General features: G+C 47.7%; 1 protein-coding gene across 3 annotated transcripts; it reads right to left on the reverse strand.

Moving 5' to 3' along the window:
- Positions 1-483: 483 nt before the first annotated feature.
- LRRC45 (leucine rich repeat containing 45) lies at positions 484-11,650 on the reverse strand. Of its 3 annotated transcripts, none has more exons than XM_088176606.1 (17): positions 11,401-11,650; positions 10,787-10,848; positions 9,861-9,931; positions 9,362-9,540; positions 8,530-8,658; positions 7,836-7,948; positions 7,285-7,343; positions 7,088-7,165; positions 6,017-6,152; positions 5,645-5,722; positions 5,359-5,470; positions 5,117-5,187; positions 4,184-4,276; positions 3,511-3,603; positions 2,499-2,669; positions 2,259-2,406; positions 484-1,865 (listed from the first exon to the last, which is right to left on the reverse strand). In XM_088176606.1, exons 1-17 carry the CDS (start codon positions 11,624-11,626, stop codon positions 1,669-1,671), a joined length of 2,016 nt encoding a protein of 671 aa, XP_088032732.1. In that variant the 5' UTR covers positions 11,627-11,650; the 3' UTR covers positions 484-1,668. The 3 variants fall into 3 exon arrangements, with proteins under 3 accessions (XP_088032732.1, XP_014742976.2, XP_088032733.1); XM_014887490.2 differs by having other exon boundaries at positions 2,499-2,672; XM_088176607.1 differs by having other exon boundaries at positions 1,711-1,865; positions 2,180-2,406; positions 2,499-2,672.
- Between the last annotated feature and the right edge of the window lie 61 nt (positions 11,651-11,711).

Genomic DNA, 11,711 nt, shown 5'->3' on the forward strand with positions numbered 1-11,711 from the left:
CACGAAAGAAGCGGCGGGTGCTGCTCGGGGCCGGTCGCCGCACTGGGCCCACCGGCTCAAGGACAAAGCTTTAAAACCTGGTTACGTTGTAGCTGCACAGTTCACCGTCATCTGCCCAGAGCTGCTGCGGAACAGAGGGGGAGTAGCAAAAAATCGTTGGCTTCCCCCAGCACCCCAAGGTACCCTGCCAGCAACAGAGGCTCCCACAGTAGTGGCCCTGTCTGAAAACATCAAGCTTTGCTTTTCCCTTACCTGCGGGTCTGCAGCGGGCTACTGCCACAGGTTCTCTTCCTTATGACTAGGGAACAGCTTCCCAGCTTCCTTGGTTTTATCTTAGTCCAGAACCAAAACCATCCCCATCTTATCCACCTTCAACAGCCTTTTAGCTCCAGGACAGGCTGGCAGGGTCTTCAGGAGAGTAACGCTGCAGAAGGTCCCACCCCCGCCCCATGAGCCAAACATCCAGTTTGCCACTGTCCAGTGTTAATGGCAAAATGCAAAAGTTTTTTATTAAGCAGAGAAAAACCCAATACAAAAAATCATGAACACAAAGCAATCAGTCCACACAAAAACTTTCGTTTTCCAGGTGTCTTTTAAAATGTGTACTCTAAGGTATGTTCCCACCCCAGATTCACAGGAACAAGTCCCTCAAGGCTCAATACTACTGGTCTGACAACAGCTCCTGCTTTCCCCAGTTCAGACTCTCACAATCCTTCCCTTTCTCCAGGTCATGCAAGGACTTGTGCTGTCAGGAGAGGAACCACCTTCTCCCCTTCGTGCTCTGAGAAGCAACTCCCTAGTGTCACACCAGAAGCATTGCTCCTCTCCAGGTTAAGGCCACAGCACAGTTCTAGGAGGCTGAGAACCCAGATGAACAGTTTTGCCATTTGCCATAGTGAAACTAAAATCCTGTAGCAATGCTGGCCACAACATCCTCAGCTAAGGGCCGTAGTTCACAGTGAAGAAGCCCAGATGTTGACAGCCAATCACTCACTCACCCATTCCCTGCCACTCTTTGTAGAAGTAGAACCACTGCCAAAGCCCGGCTGTCCCATAAGGACAGCACTGCACCTGAAGCCCCCCGGTACAGCTGTTTCTGCCGATGCTGAATGTGTATCTACTGCCCACCAATACAGCCAGAGCCACAGCAGGGATGGTAAAAAGACAGAGAGGGCCCAGTCAGACTGCTTCTGTCTGTAAGGACTGGGTGAAAAAGCACAGGTTGGTAATGTCTGGTGTTTCCAGCAGTTTCAGGATCCCATTAGCAAGGCAAATTACTCCAGCCCACAGGGAACTGTAAACACTCCTGTTGCTTTTTCTCACGTTTCTCTGTGAACAGCCCTGGCATCCGAACAAATGCTGCAGCAGGGCCCTGCTGGGGAACACACAAACCCCCCCAGTAACCAGTAATCCCCTTTGCCAACAGGCTGTGGCAGTGCGGCGAGGGGGCTCCACATCATGGACTCAGACCCACAAGCCTGAATGGTTGTTTCCTCCTCGCCTTTACACTGTCAGGAGGAAGATTTCTGAACAGCAAGAGCATTTGTCTGTTTGCTAGCCTTTGTGTCACCCCACAAATTTGATAAAATTGTCCCATTTAGGAAGAAGGAGTTGTACCTGAGTTCCTCACCCTTTCCCTGACAGCAGGTACTTGGATCCTTTAAGCTCTCATTTCCTAGAACCAGGGGTTCCCAAGGGAGATCCCTGCACATATGCCATGATGGCATTCTGCAAAAAACTTGCTCGCTGGGCCTCCTCTTCCCTCACCCTGGAGATCTCAGCCTCCTTCATTCTCAGCTTCTCCAGCAGCAGAGAGATCTCACCCTCCTTGTCCAGCAGTGCTTCACGGTGATTACTGGATAGGGCTGTGAAAAAGCAGCATTAGTAAAGACAATCACGGTATCCCTAGAAAAAATAAGAACAGGCCAAAGGCAATGGAAGTCGTATGGTCAACAAGCACACAAGAGGAGCTGCATGAGACAACACAAGAGGTTTTGCACAGACAGCATGCACAGTTCACTGTGCAGGAAATCCAAACATTTTATTTGCTGTGCAGCTCTGGGTGGTCATCTGAGTCTTGGTCTCTATAAAATGAGGACAGGAATCCCTGTAAATACACGTGGATGGAGAGTACAACTCATAGGTGTACATGCAGGCAGGAAGCACTTGCTGTCACTACCTGAGAGCACAGCTCAGTTCCAGGCCCAGTGCAGGGTAACTCAGCGTTGCCATTTGAGAAGCATAAAAGGATCCATCACCTTTCAGCTGCCTTTCCAGAGCTGCAATCTTCTCTCTCAGCCCATCCTGGGCTGTGCGTTCAGCCTCCAGGTGCCCAATCTTCTCCTGCAACTCCACTTTCACCTTATTTACCTCTGTCACTTTCTCCTCTTCCTTACTGTCCAGGTCCTGACACACAAAGACAAATCCATGAACAACCAAACAACTTCAGCATCTTGTTCTGCCCCTGTGGTGACTATCTCTACTCCAGTCCAAACTACCTGCTGAAGTTCATCCAGCCTCCTCCTGAGTCCATCAGCATACAGGCTCAACTGTTTGGCTTTGGCCTGGGCCTCAGCAACCATCTCTTTTTGCTTAAGGCAGCAGTTCTGAGCTTCATCCCTTGACTCAGTCATCAGCCGCAGCTTCTCTTCCAGGTGTTCTAGTCGTTGCTGCTGTAAGACACAGGAAAATGAAAATTAAATAGTCCCACTTCATTCCTGTGTAGAGATTCTCCCCTCTTTGCTCCTAATACAGTCAACCCTTTATCGAGTCAACTGGCACTGACAAGCACAGGACACAGCTGTACTCCTTGCACTCAGGAGTGACTCCAAGCTGCTTCCTCTTGCCAGGGAGGAGACTGACAGAGACCGAGAAACAGAGACAGGCCCTTGGCAGATGCACAATGCCACTGCCAGTGTTTACAACTAATGCTCTACCTTCATTTCCTCCATACCTCAAATGGCTCTGAAGCACCACTGCATGCAGCTAAGCAACTGCTGGGCCCCACACGTCAGATTTCTATGTCTGTAACTCAGTGAAGCATTTTCTTTTGTCATGTTACAAATAAGTAAATATTTTAATAGTTTTTGTGTATTTTTCTCATCCCTTGTTCTCTTACACAGGATATTAACTTCGTTGCCATTTACACTGAGTTCAATACTACACTGAATTTATTTATCTAGCAGCAGTAGCCACCTGAAGAAATTTCTGAGTTCAGAGAAACAGGAGTACCCCATGAAAGTTGCCACTAAAAAGAAGGATCAACATGTGGCTTCAGATGTTGGCAACTTAAATTAAATCTGCCATGACAATACTCACATCAGTTCTGCTACTACTGAAGAAAATTCAAGACTTTTCGGGGCTCCTTCCTTAGCAATCACATCATTTGTGGGTCAGTGAAACCCAGAGAGGAATTACTTAGCAGCTCCCCAAGACTAAAAACATAGACTAGGTAGCCAAACCACTTCCTTCCCGCAGGGGCAGGAAGGAACAGACAGGTCCTGTCCTTACCTCCTCCAAGCGTGCCTGACTCCGGACTTTTATTAACTCCTCCTCTGCCTGTCCTCGCTCAGTTAGAGCAGCTGCTTTGACTTGACTCAGCTCCTGCCACAGAAACATGGAAAATCATTCCAGACAGAGAAGCTGCATTGCTGCAGCACTGACCAGAAAACACTAGCAGTTCCTAGTCACAGGCTGTAATATGACACAGCTCTCCTCACTCAGGGGCAGCAAAAGCAAACAAAGATGACAAACCTTTCCTCACTTCAAGACTGCTATCTAAATTCGATGTGAACTTTGGTTATATGAGGGTAAGTATTGGTTAAAGCTTTCCAAAATAAGGCAATAGGAAAGAGCAGCGCTGGATGTAGCTGGGGATATGGATAAACATGCTACACTACTTGGGACAACGTCAGAAACCTGTGACGTCAAATCTTAGGAAGACTCTAACCAGGTTCAATGGAATCCTTATTTTTGTCCAATCTGAATTTACAAGTTTCTCCTTGGAACCTTCTTCCTTAGTCCAAAGCAGTAAAAATAATTTTAGCTGGTTTCTGTTCCTCCTTACAGCACATGACAATCTTTACAAAGATCTGCAGTGGGAGAATCCACAAAGCTTTCCTGGCAGCCTTCTCTGTGCACCGCTGTATGAGTGATCAAAAGTGCCTAGAGCACTTTCTCTCACCTCCTCCAGAGATATCCTGATGGCCTCCAGCCTCTGGATCCTGTTGTGCATGGAACGTTCACTGGCCTCCATGTGCTGTGCCATGCGATCCATCTGCAGAGCAGGAGAAACCATTTAAACAAGTGACAGAAAACCACTCCTATCTCCAAGCACAGCAAGCAGCAGGACTACTCATCACAATAGTGATGCATCCTCTCACTGACCCACCTACCAGCAAAGAAAAATTCTTACCTCCCCCGGAACTTCAGTAGGAAACTGTAATACAGATCGAATCTGCTCTCTAGAAATTGGGAATTTTTAGACAGAGATCCTTCCCAGGCCACAAGGAAGATAGAGTCCAAGCTCTCGTTGTCAAGTGGTACAAAGCACAATAGATTCATTTTCTAGCTGTAATGTTGCTAAAATCTTCCTGGCATGTGTCTTAAAGGATTTCAGTATCTTCAGAGAAATCTGTTAGTATAATTTTATTTTGGAGAGATTTCAAACCTCAGTAAGAATTGGTTGTAGTCTGTTGGCCTATCCATACTCAGACACAACCCCCTTTGACACAGAGAAGGAACTAGCATGCTGAGCCCCATTAAAGGACTGCTTGTGCCTAAGCAATTAAAACATTTAAACTTACCTATTTCAGAAGCAGGAAATATTCCTTATTTGTAATTACCTTGGTGCACAGACCAACACAAAGGCCAGCCTCTCTTGTAGCATCACATACCACTCTGGCCCATACTCTTGAAAGCTAGAAGACCTTACTAGCTGGTACAAAGTCCTGTGATCTCTTCAGTCAGGCTTTGCTTGAAGAAATGGCCCAAATCTAAGCCCACTAACTTTTAAACTTTTTTAAGGGCACGTGACAGTAAACAACGGCCTCCAGTGGTGATGTATGTCAAGACCAAAGAAAGGCTAATCAGGATGCTGCAGAAACCTCATCCTTACCTCTTTTACCCGAAGAGATTCCACGTCTTCAAGGCTTTGTTTAAATCTTCTCTTCTCCATTTCCAGACGTTCTGCAGATGAAAAGCAGGCATGTCACAATCCTGACATTCCTGCCACACAGCTGTATTCATACTTTTTCACACTCTCTGCCAACCTTTTCTCCTCGGCTGCCTGTGCTGCTGACTCAGGAACAATGATCCCAACCATAGGTGTCCACAAGCTGTTTCTACTCCTCCACTCACCTTCAGCCTCCACAGCCCGCAGCTTCAACTCTGCTGTTGTGTTGGTCAAGTCTTGTTTTACCTGGAACAGTTGATCCTGCTGAACTTTGCACTTCCTCTCCAACTCATCCACCTACGTAAGGAAATTACCACCACAAAGGTTTTTCCTTTCCTATTAGCACAGAAAGTTGACTGTACAGGACAATGAAGAGACACCCAACCAAGGATCAAAGTAGAGACCATATATATGGAGCAGATGTTATACATGTTCAAGTGCCACTTCTCAGACTTGGACTTGGTTTCCTACCTGGTTTCTCAGCAGCAGATTTTTCTCACTGGCAGCAGACAAGTCATGCAAAAGCCTGCCTTCGCGATCAGCACCTTCCTGCAAACAGAATCAAAATTAAAAACCTGTACTCCTAGTCCTTGCACAAACAACCTAAGCCAACCAACATCACACCCAGCTAAATCCAACCTCCATCATAAACACCAGGGCTCCCTTCACACCTCGCAACTACCTATCTAATTTACACAAGAATTTTTGTCATAGTGGCTTTAGTCAATGCAGTAGTGGTAAAAATCATGCCTCCCTATTGCGTCCAGCATCTCCTAAATCTACACAAATCAGTTATGACCTACAACCCTGCTCTCAAACATAACTAGGACCTATCCAGCTCACCTGCTTTTGCTGCTGGAGCTCCCTGAAGTGGCACTCAGACACAGAGTTTTGCTCCTGTTTCATGGCATTCAGCAGCTCTCCCAAGTTGTGCACCTTCTGCTCAGACAGAGCCAGGGCAGCTTCAGTCATCTGCAGCCTAGAAAGAAAAGCACTTTATTGAGTCTTTTCCAAGGCAGACACTGCAGCAAGTCTTCTATGCCACCTGGTACAAGGTGCTAATGTCCATCTTGCAGTAGATGAAATTCGGCTACCTGAACGAGGCATTTTTTGCTTCTGAGAAAAGGACACGACTGACCTCTGTATGCAGCAGCATCTGCAGTGACCTGGGACTTCTCAGGGCCCAGTGTTGTGGTGCCCATTGCATTTGCCCTGCATTGTCTTCCATGAGCCATTTCCCCCACCCAGACCCCTCCAGGACTTGCCTGCTCCCACAGAGCATAGCTGGCTACTTTATATCATTGCAAAGTTGTTTAAAATTAGAGACAGGATTTTAAGCCTGGCTAGCAGAAGCAATTTGCTTGCTCTGTCCAAGAAGGACATGTCCACATCACTGCATGGCATAATACCACTGCCTTTACCTGGCAGAACTAAACTAGGCGGGTTCAGCAGTGTTTGAAGTCAAACTCAGGCATGGGCACACAGCTCTGCATAACTGAACACTTCTTTTGAGCACCTCTTCCTCACTGTTCCCAAGCCAGGCTCCTCCATACCTGCAGTGGTTCCCAGAGAACACTGTCAGCTGCTGGGGGAAGCAGGTAGAGACTCCTGCCAGGCTGTAAACCATGCAAGGAACATGCCCCCATCCCATCTGCACAATCCTTTTTCTTTCTTCCCACCTTCTGTAATTCACTTGCTCTTACACCAATGCACTGTAATTTTACTTAAAAAAAAGCAGCCTAAGTATCTAGTGTGGCAAACCCAAAGGCTTGATCTGACTGTAATTTCTGGGTATCACTGCAGAACCAATCAAAATAGTAATCCAGCTACCCTACAAGATTATCCCCCTTCTTAGAAGCTCTGCTCGGCACTGCTTATACAGCACAGTGGGAAGACAGTTTTCCTCCTCCATACTTGGCTTTCAGTGAATTCATAATGGAGTACTGCTCATCCAATGCTTCCTGCAGCTGGCTGACTCGTGCTGCAGACATTCTGAATTTGGGAGGAAAAAAAGGGGAAAAAAAAAACCAAGGTGGGTCATTTCTGCCAGGAAATGGAGAGTGCTCAATTCTGCCATCAAAGAGCAGAAAACATTTAGAAATCTAACTCACTTCTCACTCCTGGCTCTTTCTTCCTTCTGCTTGTCTACAGTATCGACAAAATCCATTACCTGTGAGGAAGGCAAAATTCAGTGAGAAAATGAACTGCATCAACTACACACCTTTACATTTCTCATCTCTCTCTTCCCGACAACAGCTGAAGAGACGTCAAGCCACTCTACTGGAAGCAAACTAGAAGTTTCATTGGTTTATTAGCACATCTGAATAAGGTCATCAGCTAGAGGGATTCTGCATCCTGAGGCATCAGATGAAAAAACAGATCTCTGGGATTACACCACTTGGAAAGTATCAAACCAATTGCAAAAGAAGAAATGAAAGCACAAATAACCAGAACTCCTCCAGAATCCAGAGTGAATATGTGTCTATACTCATACTGTCACTTGATTCCTAGGCAACCTAGCTCAGAAGACAGACTCAATGTACTAAACCATGCCCATGCAACTTCAGGTGCACAATAATACTGTCACTGAGTGCTCTGTGGGCACCTCAAGGGAAAGCAAAGGATTCTAGTTACTCCATTTGAACTGCCAACATTTGCTGACCTGCTTGTTCTTCTCATCCTTCAGACTCAAAACCTCCTTGCTGAGGATGTTCACTTGGTTCTGGGCCTCACTCAGGATAGCCTCACGGTCTTGGTTGTGATCCAAGGCTTGCTCTGAGGCAGAGAGAGAGCAGGAGAACACGCACAAGTTTCTAAAGTAACAGAATAGCAAGCACTGCTGGAAGACACAGCATTCAGGATGGCTACTGGCTATCAGAAGCACCAGGACAGTTGCCCTTCTCAGGCGAGGCCATGTAGAGAGTCCCACCTTACATCACAAGGTGGGATGGGATCAAAGAGAGCAGTGTGTGTGGGGTAATCAACACCTCAACCTCAGGAAAGCTGTTCAACTCTGCTGTGGGCAGGGCAATGACACACGATGTGCTGCATAAGCCACATCAAAACTTGGCTCATCAGAGGCTAACTGTGAGCAAAAGTCTCACGTTCTCCCACATTCACAGAGCACGGAAATATCTAATAACTCCATCTAAATTTTTTTTTGCTTTTGCTGGTGAAGGTGACACTTCCAACTTGATTAGCTCTCACTAAAGGACACGAGCAGGTGACATAGGGCACTGTGGAAACGCTATTGAGAAAGGAAGGGAAAGAGGGTTAGCTCTCTTCTGAGAGCTGCCCTATATCCCCCAAGTGCTGAACTGGGAAAGGATTCGTTACTGTACACACATCATACTTACCTACAGCTTTCAGGATGTCACCAGGAACATTGTTCCCTGCCAGCTCCAGCCTCTTCAGGGTCTTGTTGCTGTGCAAGCAGTTCAGCAAAGCTCGGCCACCCAGAAGCCCAACGTTATTCCATCGCAAATCTACACAGAAAGCACACTGCACCATGGCAATCACCTATCTGCTGAAAAACACAGGGCTCAAGAGAACCCATGCTCTTTACATATCTACAGGCATGGTTAACTAATCCCAGATGGTCTTAGCACAAACACAAGTGAATACTGTGGCCCTTTCAAGATGGTTGAGAAGGAGAGAAAGTGACAAAGCAGGAAAGGCAAGGATAAATCTTCAGCAAACTGCAGAAAACCATGACAGTTGAAAATCTACACAAGTCTGCATCTCACATTTGGCTCTCACGAGCCTTCCTTCTACAGACAAAATCTGTGGATGAGAAAGACTCAACAACAAAAGGCACATTTCCTGAAGGAATTTCCAGCAAAATTCCACATAAGGACAAAGCAAGTGTGAACTAAGGATCAAGAGGCTGTCAAGAGGCATGCCAACAGCAACCACAAAAAAGAATGAAAACACTTCCTCCTCCACTAAAGACTGTTCTGCTCCAAAAACACAGTTCTTCATGGGCAGGTTTGGCTCCAGAGATTACAGTTTCAGTTCCCATTCTCCAAAGGCCATGAGGTTGTGACCTCTCCCTACACAAAGCCAGCAAAGCACTCTAGACAGGAACTGGAAATGACACCGACCGTTTTGGAAGAAACTGAGGCAAGAAACCTGAAGATACATGTGTGTTTGCATGCATATACATATATGTGGGCAAAGAATTCTTACCCAGCTCCTGAAGGCTGCTATTTTGTGTCAGTGCCATGGCCAGCTCTCCAGCCCCTTGATGGTTAATCTGGTTATTGCGCAGGTCCAGATGCTGAAGAAAGTTGTTTGCCCTCAGTCCTTGGCAGAAAAAGGAGAAGCCCTCTTCCCACATGCCGAGGCTGTTCCATTCTAAGGTTAAACTAGGGAAATCAGACAGGATTAGTGTTGGTGGAGCAAATGGACAGCTGCGTGAACTTGAATGATACACGGATCACAGTATATCCAGTCAAACACCCAGCTCTGTGAGCGGACTGGGCTTCAGAGAGCAGCATGCTGCCAGGGCCCAGCATCCTCCAAAAGAGCACCTCCAGTTTTCATGCCTTTGCCTTTCCCACCCCCCACAACAAATTATAACACTTGGTATTCTTCCTACCGCAACAAAAAACACCCTCAACCCTTTTCAAATGTTGTGCTCCATACAGCAGGAATAGCACGAAGAGAGGTAGATACATTTTTTTACCTCCTGATGGATTTGTTCTGCCTAAGAAGTTTTCCCAAAGCCTCAGCTCCCATGGTTCGCAGGTTATTTCCCTGAAACAGAAGCCCCAGGTGACCAGTAGGCTAAATCTGTCCCAGTCCACCTAGACCACAACCACTACCAGATACATCCCAGCTATAATGCCAATTTCAGTCGAGCAAAGATGGTCCAATCAACATTTGTTTCACATATCAGTCAGCCTTCCACAAAATGAAAAGCCCCGGAGGAACAGTGGATCCATAGGCACCACTGGTCTCCTGAGGGCACCACGACTGAGAGCTTGCAAAAATCACAAAATAGCACAGGATCAGCATGGGCCATGATGGGACAGAAAATGGCAATTCTAGATAAGCATAACTATTTTACACACTTCATTAAGAAGGGCTCTATTAACACTTGCACAAATGAGTAAGAAAATTATGACGCACTTTGTGACTGCAAATTCAAGAAACAGCTGCATGCCAGAGGAATACAGACAGAAAGTCACTCTCAGTAGAGAAACAATCACATCTGAAGACAGATGCTTAGTTCAAAGCCCAGGCTAGTCAAAAGACAGAAACACAAGAAGAACAGCTAGTAACTCACTGATCAATACAGAAATCCCAAAAAAAGCCTACATGTGCCTCATTTGCCCAAGCAGCAACTGACAAAAGGTATACTGCAATGACTTCCTATCAAAATAGAGTAACTGAATAGAAGGGGGTTAAAGACAATCTGCAAAGTAACTTTGGAAAATTGTGACATGGTGTTAACAAGTCAAGGAATTAGTCACTTGAGAACAAAAACCTTAGAGAAGTATGCATCTTGTTGAACAATCCTGCACCAGGACTGTCCACTTCTATTTCCAATTAATTTCCTTCTTCTCTTTCCACCATAGAACACTCTTACTTCTATTTAAACAGACTCACCTTCAGATCCAAAGATTTGACCGTGGTGTTGGAGCAAAGACCATGTAACAAAAGTCTTACACCTGAGGGAGAAAAAAAAGCTATTTATTTAACCTGCAAAACCCTCTGCCTAAACTGGCAGCATATCATCCCAGCGTATCATCCTGTTAAACAGCCAGCTCAGGAGACGTGGCTGCGATAAACAAATTACTTGGTAAACTGCCACTGCTGCTGGAAAGCATGAGCCCGAGCTTTCAGGACAGGAGACTGTTTATATTACTCTCAAAAAGGTGTCCGGGCAGAGAACTACATGTCCGCTTGTGTATCTACCTGACTCAGCCCTGAAAAAAGCGCACGTTTAGACACGCTCTGCTGCCCACGGAGCCCCCTCACTGCCGGCCACTTCAACTGTCCTGTCTGTGAAAGGCCATCAAAAGCAGAGCTGCCCCCGCCATCGGAGACAGAACCGAGGGGTACGTGACCACCCGCACGGTCACGGACTGAGCACCACCGCCGGCCTCAAATACGAGCGGCCTCCCGCCCCACCTCGCTCGCCGCCGGAGGGAGAGCGGGCCCGCCGACCCAGCCCGAGACCGCGGTGAGGGCGGCCCCGCTCGGGCCAGACCCGCGCGCACCTTCCTCGCTCAAGCCGCAGTCGCCAAGCGCCAGCGCGGCGAAGGGCGCGGCACCGGGCAGCAGCCGGCCCAGCGCGCTGCACGTCTGCAGCGACAGGCTCTGCGCCGCCAGGTCCAGGCGGCCCCGCGCCGCCGCGGGCTCCCGCAGGCGCCGCAGCACGGCCTCCTGCGGGGCCGCGCCCGCCGCCGCGCAAAGCCGCGCGTAGTCCTGCGCCAGCCGCTCCATGGCCGCGCGCGTTCCCGCCCGGAAGCGCTCCCTGCCGCGCGCGTTCCCCCCCGGAAGCGCTCCCTGGCCGCGCGCGTTCCCGCCC

Source organism: Sturnus vulgaris, chromosome 20 (genome assembly GCF_052056855.1).
Source record: "Sturnus vulgaris isolate bStuVul1 chromosome 20, bStuVul1.hap1, whole genome shotgun sequence".
Lineage (NCBI taxonomy): Eukaryota > Metazoa > Chordata > Aves > Passeriformes > Sturnidae > Sturnus > Sturnus vulgaris.